Source organism: Phacochoerus africanus, chromosome 8, assembly GCF_016906955.1.
Source record: "Phacochoerus africanus isolate WHEZ1 chromosome 8, ROS_Pafr_v1, whole genome shotgun sequence".
Classification (NCBI taxonomy): domain Eukaryota; kingdom Metazoa; phylum Chordata; class Mammalia; order Artiodactyla; family Suidae; genus Phacochoerus; species Phacochoerus africanus.
In genome coordinates, this window is record NC_062551.1 from 55,770,709 (window position 1) to 55,786,163 (window position 15,455).

The 15,455-nt window shown below is 57.9% G+C and overlaps 1 protein-coding gene and 1 pseudogene across 1 annotated transcript; both read left to right on the plus strand.

The window, feature by feature from the left end:
- Nucleotides 1-371: 371 nt before the first annotated feature.
- Nucleotides 372-8,523, plus strand: LOC125132670 (myeloid cell surface antigen CD33-like; annotated as a pseudogene).
- Nucleotides 8,290-14,561, plus strand: LOC125132664 (myeloid cell surface antigen CD33-like). The gene is given in 8 exon segments (XM_047790225.1): nt 8,290-8,386; nt 8,452-8,585; nt 8,587-8,827; nt 8,991-9,269; nt 9,493-9,540; nt 11,584-11,680; nt 12,220-12,301; nt 14,079-14,561. Coding segments are annotated over 8 exon segments (1,092 nt in total). The 5' UTR covers nt 8,290-8,346; the 3' UTR covers nt 14,250-14,561.
- The last annotated feature ends 894 nt before the right edge of the window (nt 14,562-15,455 follow it).

A 15,455-nucleotide genomic window follows, 5' to 3' on the forward strand; every position in this document is an offset into this window, starting at 1 on the left:
CAAGGCAAGAGTTGAGCAGCGCCCTGGTGTCGACAGCGGCGCTGGGCTGGGGGAACCTTGGGGACTCACGGGGGCCCCCGCCTCGGTGTCCCCGGAGGTCCTGGTCCAGGCTCTGGGGCTGGAGGGCGCGCCCGAGATGGGGGGCGGGGGAAGGGGGTCTCCCCTGGTCGGCTCCTCTCTGGCAGGTCCCCGGGTCTCTGGCCCAAGGGCGACCCGTGCCCTCTGGGCAGAGTGGGGACGAGCTTCCGCTCTGAGGTTCCTCTTCTGAGACCGGTGAGTCCCGGGCTCCTTCCCAGCTTCCGGGTCTCCCCGCAGCCCCACCTCCCACTGGGCTTCCCCTTCCCTCTTCCAGACCCAGGACGCCCTAGACACCCGGGTCTGAGAGATGCGGCAGCTGCTGCTGCTGCTGCCCCTGCTGTGGGCAGGTGAGTGGGCGGCGGGGAGAGGGCCGCGCGGGGCGGGGCTGCGGCTGATCTGCGTCCCCCCGCAGGGTCCCTGGCTCAGGACTGGAGCTACCGGCTGGACGTGCAGGGGAACGTGACGGTGCAGAGGGCCTGTGTGTCTGCGTGCCCTGCTCCTTCTCCTATCCCGAGAACGACTGGTCTGCGCCTGTTCACGGCTACTGGTTCCGCGAAGGGGCCAATACGGACCAGGACCCTCCAGTGACCACAAACAACCCAGCTCGTGAAGTGCAGGAGGAGACCCGGGGCCGATTCCCACCTCCTTGGGGATCTTCTGAACAGGAACTGCTCCTGGGCATCAGAGATGCCAGGAGGAGTGACAGTGGCTCTTACTTTTTTCGGGTGGAAAGAGGAAATGCAAATGGAATTACAAGTCTAAGCAGTCTCCGTGCACGTGACAGGTAAGGGAGCCGGGTCCAGGAGAGGCCACAGGGAGGGACATGGGGGTCCCAGGACCGGGCTGGGCGGGGAGCCCCTCCTGAGGGGATTTCAGTCCCAGCCTGAGGCTTCTCGGGCCCGCCTGGATCCCCCCTCCTGAACCCTGTCTCCCCCTCTCCTCACCAGCCCTGACCCAGGCGCCCCACATCCTCATGCCCGAGACCCTGAGTCCGGCCACCCCAGGCGCCTGACCTGCTCTGTGCCCGGGGCCTGTGAGCGGGGCACGCCCCCCGTCTTCTCCTGGACCTCAGCTGCCCTCACCACCCTGGGCCCCAGGACCCGGCCTCTCCTCCGTGGTCACCCTGACCCCACAGCCCAGGACCACGGCACCAGCCTCACCTGTCATGTGATGTTCCCGCAAGCGGCGTGACCGTGGGAAGGACCATCCAGCTCAATGTCACCTGTGAGCACTGGGCCGGGTTTGGGGGGGTGGGGCGCAGGGGCGAGCAGGTGGGCTGGCTGGGGATGCTGGGGGCTTTTGCCCTGGAGCCCTAGCTGAGAAGGGGCCAGAAGGACCCCAGCCCTGTCCCTCCTGTCTTTCCGTGGCTCCTGGGGGGATGCCCACCCAGACATCCCCCTCCCCTCCCCACTGAAGAGGGACACTCTGCCTTCCAGTGCCAGGTGCTCCACAGAACCCAACAGCCAGTGTCTTCCCGGAAACGGCACAGGTAGGCAGGACCTGGATTCACATGGCCCCACCCTCAAAGGCTCAGCAGGGTGTGTCCTCAGACGCCCAGTCCCCTCCTGGGAAGTGACCAGGGTCCACACGCTGCTCTGAGCCTTGGTTCGCTCACCTCAAGGGGGTCGGGTGTCCTGGATAGGGATGGTGTAGACGTCCCGCTTCTTCTCCGGGACCGTGGAACATGCCATTGCGTGGACGGATTCGGAGTCTTTACACATCTAATGGAAAATCCCGGCCTTCGGTTTCTTCTGCCAAGAGTAACACAGCAATCCACAGCCTTGTATCTCCTTTCGTGGGTATGTGTCTGTCTGTCTGTCTTTCTGTGGGATAAATCACTAAAAGCCAAAGAACTGAATTACATGTTCAGTCTGATTTTGAGGAATATGACCAAATCACTCCGTGGAGGGGAGAGTTTATATTCGCACCAGCCAGGGTTGAAAGTGTGTGTTTTCACCAACCCTGTGGAGCTGAAACTTTTTTTTTTTTTTCTTTTTCTAGGGCTGTACCCCTGGCATATGGAGGTTCTCAGACTAGGAGTCTAATCGGAGCTGTAGCCACCGGCCTTCGCCAGAGCCAGAGCAACGCGGGATCCAAGCCTCCTCTGAGACCTACACCACAGCCCAGGCAATGCCAGATCCTTAACCCACTGAGCAAGGCCAGGGATCGAACCCACAACCTCATGGTTCCTAGTCGGATTCGGTAACTGCTGAGCCACAAAGGGAACTCCTGAAAGAAATTTTTTTTTTTTTTTTTTTTGCCGCACCCATGGCAAAGGAAGTTCCTGGGCCAGGGACTGAACCCTTGCCACAGCAGTGACCAGAGCTGGTACAATGACAATGCAGGACCTGAAGACCCTGGCGACAGAGGAACTCCAAACGTTTTTGATCTTTCCCAGTAGCAGGTGAAGACTGATTATCTCCATAGAACATTTTCTCTTTTTATGTGTTGTTTTTTTTTTTTTTCCCTGGGGGGGGGGGAAAGAAATTTCATTTTCATCAAGTCCAATTTATACTTTTTTTCTTTGTTTTGTTCGACTGCTGCAAAGTAAGGGCCTGGGGTGGGGTGAGCCCCAGTCACTAGTGGTCCGGCATCCGGTGAGTTAGGAAGGCCTGGACCAATGTCCAGAGTTCCCCCCGGGGCAGAGGGACACAGCACGGGTGCAGCAGGTGAATCCACCTCGTCCCACCTTCCTGCAGGGAAGTCAGAGCCCGGGGCAGAGCTGCTTCAGGGGCCACGTGGGAAGCGGCTGTCAAGATCCTGCTGCTCTTTCTCTGCCTCCTCGCCCTCCTGTGAGCCCCTTCCTTGGAGAGGGGAGGGCGGGGCGCAGGCGCTGAATCCCAGAACCCGCGCCCCAGGGGGCGGGGCGGGACAGGGCAGGCAGAGGGCTGACGCAAAGCGGGTGACCGGGTGGCGGTGATGGGAGGGCTCGCCCAGTGTCCGGGGGGGAAGGACCTGCCGCTCTGGAGGGTCTGCGCGGCCACACCTGCCGTCCCACCTGTCACCCCCTCAGCCCCTCAACAAGGAACGGGGTGGGCGCGTCTGCTGCTCGCTGCACCCCCTCTCACTGGCCTGAAAGAGCCTGGTCTCTTTGCCAGAGTGAGGTCCCGCAGGAGGAAGGCAGCCCGGCCGGGAGGGGGCGTGTCAGATGCCACGGCGGTCGAATTCCCCTTCCGCTTACCCCCAGGGGAGGGAGTAGCACACCTCCCCCAGGATGTCCCCCCAGATTGCTCCTGTTTAGCTGAGCCACAGTTGAGCTGCCAACTCCCTCCCCAAACCCACTTCTCTGTTGGGTCCCGAATCACACTGATGCCTCAGGGCAGCCCCCAGCTCTAAGGCCAGAAGATGGGAGGGGGAGTTTCTCCACTTGACCTTCCCTCCCTTCTCTCTCACCCAATGCATCTTTAATCGTCCAGCCTTCCTCCTAATTTAGCTTTTCTTCTTCTTCTTCTTTAGGGCCACACCTGTGGCATGTGGAGGTTCCCAGGCTGGGGGTCCAGTCGGAGCTACAGCTGCCAGCCTACGCCACAGCCACAGCAACACCAGATCTGAGCCGCGTCTGCAACCTACACCACAGCTCATGGCAACGCTGGATCCCTAACCCACTGAGAAGGCCAGGATCGAACCCGCACCCTCATGGTTCCCAGTCAGATTTGGTTCCACTGAACCACAGTGGAAACCCCTAAGCACTGTTCATCTTGATGCCTGTCTCCTCCGCATCCGGACCCCGGTTGTTCCAAGAGCCTCCTCTCTTCCCTGGGTCTCTGAGCCTACCCACTTCCTGCGTCCATCTCTCTTGGAAATGCCTCAAAGCCTTTGCAGGTACCATTATCATCCACGTCCTGCCCAGGAGGAAGAGCTCCGTGTCCTCTCCATGGCCAGAGAGCACAGCACACACAACGTGGGCTGGATTTGAAGCCAAGGCGGCTCTGCCCCTGCTGGACCCTCTCCTGGCATCTACCAGCATCTTCACACCCAGCCTGGTCTGGCCTCTGTGAATCTGAGGCTTCTCCTGTGCTGTTCCTTCTCCTGCAACGCCCTTCCCTCCGCATTCCTGCCAGTGCCAGTCCGGATCATCCTTCAGGCTCAGTCTTAGGGGTCACCCAAGGGGTGTCTTTCATTCCGCAGCTCTTGGTTGGAGGGTGTGACATCCAGTCCTTTATTTATAGACTATTCAGCAGGTACTATTGAAGACCTGCTCTGTGCCACCTTGTTGGAGGTGCCCGGGGCATCATCAAACATGGCATCGAAAACCTCTGTCATCCACAAGTGAACTTATCAACACAGCAGAAACAGACTCACAGACAGCAGACTTTCCGGTGCCAAAGGGGAGGCGGGGAGCAATGGTTTGGGGGTTTGGGATTAGACGGTGCAAACGGTCACACAGAGGATGGAGAAACAAAGGGGTCCTCCTGTGGAGCGCAGGGAACTGCCTTCGACATCCTGCCATCAACCATAAGGAGAAAGAAGTGAAGGAGAAAGTTATGTGTAACCAGATGTGTGACTGCATCTCGTTGCGGAACAGCAGAAACAAACACAACATGTGACACGGCTGCACTTCAATAAATACAGTTTTTTTAATGTATTAAAAAATTTTAATGTATTTAAAAAACTCTCTGAAAGTTCCCATCGTGGCTCAGTGGTTAACAAACCTGATTAGCATCCATGAGGACACGGGTTTGATCCCTGGCCTCGTTCAGGGGGTTAAGGATCCAGTGGGGCCGGGAGCTGGGGTGTGGGTCGCAGATGCAGCTCGGATCCTGCATGGCTGTGGCTGGGGTGGAGGCCGGCAGCTGCAGCTCCGATTGGACCCCTAGCCTGGGAATCTCCCTGTGCCACGGGTGTGGCCCTAAAAGCAAAACAAAAAGAAAACAAAAGACCTCCGTTATCAAGAAAGCTGTTCTTCTGGAGACAAGAAGGATAGAAGCAAAAGAAACTGAGGAGAACAAATGTTGAGCGGGCTCAATGGGGTAACACGCAGAGCCTCACGCACGGAAAGAACACATGACATTTCGGGTCATTTTTCTCTACCTGAAAGTGTGAGGAGAGTGTGATGCTTGAGCCCCAACTGGAAGGTGGTTAGAAAGCAGGTTCTGGGTTCACCCAGGAGACACTATCCCAGGAGATGGAGGCGGGAGGGGGGAGAGGGAGCAGACCGAGCGCTGGGGCAGGTGCAGACCTGTGCCTGGGGGACGTGACCCGAGGCTGACCAGTGACCCCCACAGGGCCGAGGTGGAGGGGGAGCTGAGAAGATGCTTCAGACCCCATGGTAGGGCAGAGCTTGGGAGGGCTTCCAGGCCAATGCCAGCATCTGGGAGCCTTGGAGGACAGCAGAGCTATGACTGAACTTTGGTTTGAAAAGGATGGAGCATAAGCAAGGAGATCCTGCTGCAGGACACCAGGAACTCTAGTCCCTTGTGATGGAGCCTGATGGAGGATGATGTGAGAAAAGGAAGGTACTGACTGGGTCACTTGGCTAGACTGTAGAAAATTGACTGAACACTGCAAACCAACTATAATGGGAAAAAAAAATCATTTAAAAAAAGAAGAAAGAAAAGAAGAGGCCTGCGTTAGCATGGCAAAAGGATCTTCATGGAAATGCAAATCGAACTCCCAAGGAGGTGTCGCCTCACCCTGGTCCGAAGGGCCATTATCCGAAAGTGTACAAATGAGAGAAGCTGCAGAGGGTGTGGTGGAGAGGGACCTGCCCCTGTCACAGAGCTGATGGGAATGTAAATTGGTGCCACCACTCCGGAAAACAGCATGGAGGTTCCTTAAAAAACTGAAAATGGAGGGAGTTCCCTTTGTGGCTCAGCGGTTCTTCACAAACCCAGCTCGGATCAATGAGGATGCGGGTTCGATCCCTGGCCTCGCTCAGTGGGTTAAGGATCTGGCGTTGTCATGAGCTGTGGTGCAGGTCGTAGGTGCAGTTCGGATCTGGCATTGCTGTGGCTGTGGCGTAGGCCGGGAACTGTTATCTCCAATTCGACGCCGAGCCTGGGAACCTCCACATGCCGCCAGTGCAGCCCTAAAATGCAAAAAAACCGCCACAACCACAAAAAACTGAACATAGAGCTGCCTTATGAGCCAGTAATCCCAGGCCTGGGCATATAGCTGGAGAAAACTCTAATTTGAAGAGAGACACTCACCCCCAAAGTTTATAGCAGCACTATTTACAATAGCCAAGACCTGCAAGAAGCTGAATATCCATGGGCAGATGCATGGATAAGGAGACGGGTATATCCAAACAAGGGGCCCATACTCAGACGTAGAAGAGAATGAAAGAATGCCCCTTGCAGCAGCAGAGAGGCATCTAGTCAGATGAAGACAAATTTCATATGATAAAACTCTTATATGTAGAATCCAAAAAATAGTAGAGGGAGCTTCTGTTGTGGCTTAGCTGTAGTGAACCCACCAGTGTCCATGAGGATGTGGGTTCAGTCCCTGGCCCCTTTCGTTGGGTGAACAATCCGTCACTGCCATGAGCTGCAATGTGGGTCACAGGCATAGCTCAGGTCTGGCACTGCTGGGGCTTGGATTGGACTCCCAGCCTGAGAACTTCCTAAGCTGAAGGTTCAGAACTATAAAGATCAAAAAATAAAAAGTAGTACAGGGGCATTCCTCTTGTGGCCCAGGGGCAACACACCAAGAGGACACAGGTTCAATCCCTGGTTAAGCTCAGTGGGTTAAGGATCCGGTGTTGCCAAGAGCTGTGGGGTAGGTCACAGATGAGGCCTGGATCCTGAGTCGCTGTGCCTGTGGTGTAGGCGGGCAGCTACAGCTCCCATTGCACCAAACAAACAAACAGATAAACGAATCCTACTGTATAGCCCTGGGAACTATACTCAATATCCTTAATAAACAATAGTGAAAAGAATATGAAAAAGTTTATCTATGTAAACTGTATAAAAGAGCACTATTAGGGATCTCGTAGGGATGGTGTGTTGGGTATCTTGACTGTATCTATGACTGTATTGTCATAGTGCAATCTTTTTTTTTTTCTTTTGGTCTTTTGTCTGTTCAGGGCCACACCCGCGGCGCATGGAGGTTCCCAGGCTAAGGGTCTAATCTGAGCTGTTGCTGCCGGCCTACACCAGGGCCACGGCAAAGCCAGATCCGAGCCGCATCTGTGACCTACACCACAGCTCTTGGCAACACCAGACCCCAACCCATTGAGCGAGGCCAGGGATCGAACCCGAAGCCTCATGGTTGCTGGTCAGATTCCTTTCGCTGCGCCATGATGGCAGCTCCACATTACAGTCTTGCAACACGTTACCACTGACGCAAGTGGGGAAAACACAGAATTTTTCTCTCTTATGTCCTAGCATCGCATGTGAATACACAGTGGTATATGTATGTCTCTATAACTGTATCACTCTGCTGGTCACCAGAAACCAACTATACTTCAATTAAAAAAAGTTTTAAGCCTTAATTTTTTTTTTTTTAATTTTCTCCAATCTACATCTCACTCAATGGCAACATTCATGAAAAAAAATTTTCCTCGGCACTGGCTCATAGAACATGTGTTCTCCCGTAAAAAAAAATTGTATGCTTGTAATATCCACTCAGCTGCCAGGACAGTCTCACCAGTGACCCAGCTCTAAAGGCTGACAGTGCTACGTGTTCAGGGAGGAAGTGCTGCGCTGGGTGGGGAGCAGGTCGCAGGCTGGGACCAGCTGAATCCAGGCCTTCTTGTCTGCAGGTCAGCGGCACCGAGATGTTGGCTGCTGGCGGAAGGAGCGAATGAGTGATTGGCAGCTGCCCTCACCTCCCCCAGGAGCCCCTCCTTTCCTGCGGCTCCAGACGCCCCCCCACCCCCGGACCCTACGTCTTGCAGGACCGACCACCCCAGGGTCCAGGTGAGGCTGCGACCCTCCCGGTCAAGGCAAGAGTTGAGCAGCGCCCTGGTGTCGACAGCGGCGCTGGGCTGGGGGAACCTTGGGGACTCACGGGGGCCCCCGCCTCGGTGTCCCCGGAGGTCCTGGTCCAGGCTCTGGGGCTGGAGGGCGGCGCCCGAGATGGGGGGCGGGAAGGGGGTCTCCCCTGGTCGGCTCCTCTCTGGCAGGTCCCCGGGTCTCTGGGCCCAGGGGCGACCGTGCCCTCTGGGCAGAGTGGGGACGAGCTTCCGCTCTGAGGTTCCTCTTCTGAGACCGGTGAGTCCCGGGCTCCTTTCCCAGCTTTCCGCGGGTCTCCCCGCAGCCCCACCTCCCACTGGGCTTCCCCTTCCCTCTTCAGACCCAGGACGCCCAGACACCCCGGGTCTGAGAGATGCGGCAGCTGCTGCTGCTGCTGCCCCTGCTGTGGGCAGGTGAGTGGGCGGCGGGGAGAGGGCCGCGCGGGGCGGGGCTGCGGCTGATCTGCGTCCCCCCGCAGGGTCCCTGGCTCAGGACTGGAGCTACCGGCTGGACGTGCAGGGGAACGTGACGGTGCAGGAGGGCCTGTGTGTCTGCGTGCCCTGCTCCTTCTCCTATCCCGAGAACGACTGGTCTGCGCCTGTTCACGGCTACTTGGTTCCGCGAAGGGGCCAATACGGACCAGGACCCTCCAGTGACCACAAACAACCCAGCTCGTGAAGTGCAGGAGGAGACCCGGGGCCGATTCCACCTCCTTGGGGATCTTCTGAACAGGAACTGCTCCCTGGGCATCAGAGATGCCAGGAGGAGTGACAGTGGCTCTTACTTTTTTCGGGTGGAAAGAGGAAATGCAAAATGGAATTACAAGTCTAAGCAGCTCTCCGTGCACGTGACAGGTAAGGAGCCGGGTCCAGGAGAGGCCACAGGGAGGGACATGGGGTCCCAGGACCGGGGCTGGGCTGGGAGCCCCTCCTGAGGGGATTTCAGTCCCAAGCCTGAGGCTTCTCGGGCCCGCCTGGATCCCCCCTCCTGAACCCTGTCTCCCCCTCTCCTCACCAGCCCTGACCCAGGCGCCCCACATCCTCATGCCCGAGACCCTGGAGTCCGGCCACCCCAGGCGCCTGACCTGCTCTGTGCCCTGGGCCTGTGAGCGGGGCACGCCCCCCGTCTTCTCCTGGACCTCAGCTGCCCTCACCACCCTGGGCCCCAGGACCCGCCTCTCCTCCGTGGTCACCCTGACCCCACAGCCCCAGGACCACGGCACCAGCCTCACCTGTCAGGTGATGTTCCCCGCAAGCGGCGTGACCGTGGGAAGGACCATCCAGCTCAATGTCACCTGTGAGCACTGGGCCGGGTTTGGGGGGGTGGGGCGCAGGGGCGAGCAGGTGGGCTGGGCTGGGGATGCTGGGGGCTTTTGCCCTGGAGCCCTAGCTGAGAAGGGGGCCAGAAGGACCCCAGCCCTGTCCCTCCTGTCTTTCCGTGGCTCCTGGGGGTGGGGGGATGCCCACCTGGACCTCCTCCCTTCCCTCCTCCACCCTCCACCCCTCCCCTTCCCTTGCAGGTTCTCCACTGAACTCGAAGATGGGTGTCTGCCCAGGGGGAGGCCCAGGTAGGAAGGAGGCCCATCCATGGGGCTTGGACTTAGGCGGAGTCTCTTCCAGGCTGGGTCAGAGCTGGCCTTTCGGAGCTCAAATGCTGGGGTTCCAGTGGGATCCTGTGATGAGACATGAGAAGCCCCCATTAGGTCTCTTCCGCCAACATCCTCCAGCTCTGATCTTGCTGGAGTCACCCACACCTTCCTCCCTGCCCCTTCTAAACATGCTCTTTATCTTTCTCCAGTCACGGAAGGACTTGGAGGCCTTTATTTTTTTTTATGCTGGCACCCACGGCATATGTGGGTTCCCACGCTAGAGGTGGAATCCAAGCCACATCTGCAGCCTGCACCACAGCTCACAGCAACCCCAGATCCTTAACCCACTGAGCAGGGCCTGGGATCAAACCCAAAACCCTATGGTTCTAGTCTGATTCGTTTCCACTCTGCCATGACGGGAACTCCCCCGCCTTTTTTTTTTTTTTTTGGTACACTTTACTTTTTTTTTTGTCTTTTTGCCTTTTCTAGGGCCACACCTGCGGCATATGGAGGTTCCCAGGCTAGGGGTCTAATTGGAGCTGTAGCCACTGGCCTACGCCAGAGCCACAGCAATGCCAGATCCGAGCCTCCTCTGAGACCTACGCCACAGCCCAGGGCAACGCTGGATCCTTAACCCACGGAGCAAGGCCAGGGATCGAACCCGCAACCTCATGGCTCCTAGTCGGATTCGTCAACCACTGCACCACGACGGGAACTCCCGACGTTACTTTTGGAACAAATTTAGGTTCCCAGCAGAAGCGACCAGAAGGAAAAGAAATTCTCTTATCTTAGCTGGACTCGCCCACCCGCGCACTGCCGCCAAGGTCAGCATCCCCACCGGCGTGTGTGCGTCACGCCCGAATAACCCACGCGGACGGGTCGTTCTCAGCCTCAGTCCATCCTCACGTTACAGTTCGCTCCTGGTGTTGCGCGTGTCAGGGATTTGCACACGTGTAGAAGGACGCGCGTCTACCATTGCAGTATCACACACAGGTGTTTCGTGGCCCCAGCATCGCTTTGCACCATTTTTTTATGGTGTTTTTGTTTGTTCTGGTTTCCTTTTTGTCATTTTTGGCCACCCTGTGGCTTATAGAGCTCCCGAGTCAGGATTCGGATCCAAGCCATGGTTGTGACCTACATCAGGTCCGGCTCTGCAGCACCAGATCCTTTACCCCACTGCGCAGGACCGGGGGTGGACCAGCATCCCAACGCTTGAGAAATGCTGCCGATCCCGTGGTGCCACGGGGGGATCTTTTCTCTGGGCCATCTTTGGACTGTCGGCCACCCGCCCAGCCCTCACCCTGACCCCTCTCGGGAGCCCAGCGCTGCCCTCGCTGGTCATGACATCTGTCCCCCAAGTGGACAATGAGCTCCCTGAGGACTGTCTCGCAGTGTCCGCCGCACTGTCAACAGGTGGTCCCCAAACAAACATCCCTCCCCCTGAGGGCTGGGGGCTCAGGAGAGGGGGGCCGGCAGAGCCAGGAGAGCTGCCTGGGTCTGACCTCAAGGTCTGAGAAGGTTCTGGCTCCCACCTCCTCTGGAGGCACCAACACCCACCGGGGACCCTGAGCTACCAGAGCAGATTCAGAGCCCCTCCTCCTCCTCCTCCTCCTCGGAAGGAAGGAAGGAAGGAAGGAAGGAAGGAAGGAAGGAAGGAAGGAAAGACAAGCATCCCACAGCCCGCTCTGTCTGTCTGTCTGTCTCCCTGGAATGCCCACAGGAGCCAGAGCCTCAGGGTCCAGCTGTGACCGCATCTGGGGTCTGATGCAGAGGGACCGAGGGTGGGGAGGAAGCTGGCTCCAGGGAGAGCTGGAGTTTCCTGGGCAGGAGGGTGGGGTTGGAGATGAGGTGTGGCATAGACTGCGTTCTCCTGGAAGAGCCCGAGGTGCTGCGAGGCGTGGGGGCAGCCAGGGGCCGAACCCTGGATAGGAGGGAGGAGCACCCCCTCTCTACCTGCTGGAGAGGCAGGCACTGGTGCCTGCTCTTCCGGCTGAAGTTCTGCCATGCCTCTCTTGTCTGCAGGGGAACCAGGGACCAGGGCAGCAGTGGTGAAGGGGGCCGTTGCGGGCGCCGGCGTCACCATGGGGCTTGTTCTCTGCTTCTGCCTCGTCTTCTTCATGTGAGCTGGACTGGATGCGGGCCAGTGGCAGAGAAGGGGGCCCTGGGGTCGGAGCAGGGGAGAGGGTTGTGAGCACCCGGAGCAAGGGTTGGGGAGCGAGCAGGGGCCGTGAGAGTCCAGCTTGTTGCCACCAAGCCGGTTATGTGTGTGGATTCCCAGCCCTGGTCCCAGACATCCCAGAGTCAGGGGCCGGTTGGAGGGACCTTGTTACAAAGCCCCCCCCCCCTTTTTTTAATTTTATGGTGGCACCCGGGCGCAGCACATGCATGTTCCCAGGCCAGGGGTTGAATCTGAGCCACAGCTGCGAACTAGGCCACAGCCATGGCAACACAGGATCCTGAACCCGCTGGGCTGGGCAGGGATCGGACCCATGCCTCTGCAGTAGGATTCTTAACCCACTGGAGCACAGCAGGAACTCCCTGCAAAGTCCTGTTATACTGGTTCCTGGGCTCGCCCTACCTACCCTTGACCTGCCCAAGCCCTTCACTCGAGCCTCAAAAGAGTGACTCTGGGTCTCAGACCCTGGTGTCTCCCATCAGAGCGAAGACCTGCAGGAAGAAGGCAGCCAGGACCACAGAGGGTGTGGACGACCAGCACCCCGCCCTTGGGCCAGCTCCCCTGGTGAGTGATGGGGAAACCCTGGCGTGCAGCTGTCTGGCCACATCATCCGGGGTGGCCCAGAGCCAGGCTCCACTCCCTGGCTTTCATTAACTTGTCGAGCACGGACTCGTGTGGTCCCCACTGAGGTTATTTTTATTTATTTATTCATTTATTGCTTTTTAGGGCCACACCCGAGGCATATGGAGGTTCCCAGGCTGGGGGTCGAATCAGAGCTCCAGCTGCCGGCCTACACCACAGCCACAGCAGTGCTAGATCCGAGCTGAGTCTGTGACCTACTTCCCGGCTCTCAGCAATGCCGGATCCTTAACCCACTGAGCAAGGCCAGGGATCGAACCCACAACCTCATGGTTCCTAGTCGGATTCATTAACCACTGAGCCACTATGGGAACTCCCACCGCTGAGGTTTGTGAGCCCAGCAGTCACCCATGCGATCACCTGTTCCTTCATCACAGAGCTCGCACGTGACTGTCCTGGGTGCTCGGGCAGGATCTGGGTATTTTCACAAAGACCCCTGTTACCCGTGGAACTTGTCCCTGCTGTGGGTCGTTTATAGGGAGGGGAGGGGTGACAGCATCGAGCAGGAGAGTAGAGACCACACGCAGGGAACATGAGCTCTGGAGGGAAGTGCGATGGAGAGTGAGGACAGTCCTGGGGGAGCCGGGGGTCGGGGGAGCCTTGGAGGAAACACCTGCAGGAAGTCAAGGACGCCACTGTTGAAAGAGGATCACTGAGGCTCTGAACAGAGGGAGCCAAGCGCTGGGCTCGGGGGCTGGGACAAGCCCAGGGCCTCTGGGCGAGGTATCCCTTCATCCGATGAAGCCCCATAAACAGCCCAGGCGGGTGGGGTTCTGGGAGCGTTTGGCTGGTGAACGCACGGAGGTACTGGGGTGGGGGGACATCCTGCACCCCTTCCCACATAAGCTGCTCTGTGTGTCTCTTCATCTGGCCTTTCAGGCTTTCCTGAGCTCTATCCTATTCTAAAGCTCAAAAAACAAAAACAAAAACAAAAACAACAACAAAAAAAAAACAACAGCAACCCAGTGTATCTCGTAAGGAGATGGTTTTTCTGAGTGTTGTGAGTCTCTCTGGCAAATCACGTGAACATGAGGAGAAGGTCACAGGCAGCTCTGATGGACAGGCCTCTGGTCCGAAGCGTGGGTGACAGCCTGGACTGGTAATTGGCATCTGAAGTGGAGGGGGCACGGGCAGGCTCGGGGGACTGAGCCCTTCCCCCGTGGGGTCCGACACGCTCCCCGGGGCAGACGGTGGTGGAGCGGCGTCAGATGGCAGTACACCCAGCTGGCGTGTGAGGACGCCTGGCTGCTCGGGAAGAAGTAGCCACCCGTCTGGTGTCAGAGGTCTTGTGAGGGGGATGGTAACGGAGGCACAGCCAGGAGGAGGGAGTTCTTCCTAAGGGCCCTCTGGGGTGTCCAGGGCCTGGCTCGCGGGAGACCTCGGAGGGCCCAGGCAACGCGTTCGTGACCAGTAGATGTGGCACCTCGGGAAGTACCCCCCCCCCGCGGAGACTCAGTTTCTCTCCCGGTGACATCGCAGTATTTTCTGCGTGGGTCTGGGTGAGGGCGCAGTCGGATTGGAAAACAGTCCATGGCATGCTCTGTGTTGGCCGATTGAATGCACGAAAATCTTCAAGTTTGGTAAAAAGAAGGGAAGGAGGAATTGAGGTTCTGCCCACTAGTCCAGCTCACCTCCTGGGCTCTCTCCGCCTTCTCCTCCGGCAGCTGCCCTTACCGGACCCCTTTCTCTACTCTCCGCACAGCGTCGCCAGCAGGAGTCCCAGGACGAGGGTCCTCCGGGCCCCGCCAGCTCTGCGGGGGGCGCGCCTACCTTGGGGCTGGATCAGGACGTGCATTATGCGTCCCTCGTCTTCCACGGGGTAAAGCTGCAGAAGGTCACCGACCCAGAATACACAGAGATCGGGACCCGGTGAGGAGGTGACGCAGCTCCCGGCCTCTGCGAGAAGGGGCCCCGCAGGCTGACACCTGGCGACGGGACGTCTCCCTGCGGGCAGTGGGTTTCCGAACTGCTGTCTCCACCGCTCCGCCAGGGAGGACGCTGTCTTGGGCTTTGTGATCAGAGACTCAAGGTCCCACCAGGGCGCTTCCATTTGGGAAGAGCGGGACACCAGGCAGCCTCCTTACCCCTCTGTGTCTTGGTGTCTTGCTTTGGGGAAGGGGGTGTGAGGAGTCCAGCCTCACGGGGTTGCAGTGAGGATCAAATGGAAGTGTGGTTGGCAATGATGCAACAGAAGTCTTGGTACGTGTGTAGCTGAAAGCGCCGTCTGTACACTGGCACCCCTTAGGTCTTGGAGACAGAGTTTTGAGTAAAGCAGAAGCAACAGCTGCATGGCTGTGCCAGGCAAAGGAGACCACAGCCGCTTAGTGCCCTCAAAACTGTCCTCCCTTGACAGGGGATAGCAGGGAGCTTCATAGGTTTCACCTGACAAAACAGGAGTTCCCCTTGTGGCTCAGCGGGTCAAGAATTGGACGAGTACCCATGAGGATGCATGTTCGCTCCCTGGCCTCGCTCAGCGGGTTAAGGATCCCGTGTTGCCGCGAGCTGTGGTGTAGGTCACAGACACGGCTCCGATCAGGTGCTGCTGTGGCTGTGGTGTAGGCGGGCAGCTGGAGCCCGGATCCTACCCCGAGCCTGGGAACCTCCATATGCCCTGCAAGCAGCCCTAAAAAAAAAAAAAAAAAATCAGGACAATTGTGCTTTCAGCCTCAGGCTGGTCTTGCGGCTAGGATTTCTGGTTTTCACCCAGGCTGCCCAGGTTCCCTTCCTGAGCAGAGGAGGAAGATCTCAGTTCAGGAGTTCCCGTCGTGGCTCAGCAGTTAACGAAGCTGATGAGGATCCAGGAGGATGTGGGTTCGATCCCTGGCCTCGCTCAGGGGGTCAAGGATCTGGCATTGCATGAGCTGTGGTGTAGGCCACAGATGTGGCTCGGATCTGGCATTGCCGTGGCTGTGGTGCAGGCCGGCAGCTGCAGCTCCGACTGGACCCCTAGCCTGGGAAATTCCCTGTGCCATGGGTGCGGCCCCGAAAAGACAAAAAGCAAAAAAAAAAAAAAAAAAAAAAGCAAAACGCCAGAAATCTTGACTGTCTAACAGATCAATTTCCCCCCTCGTCTTGAGAG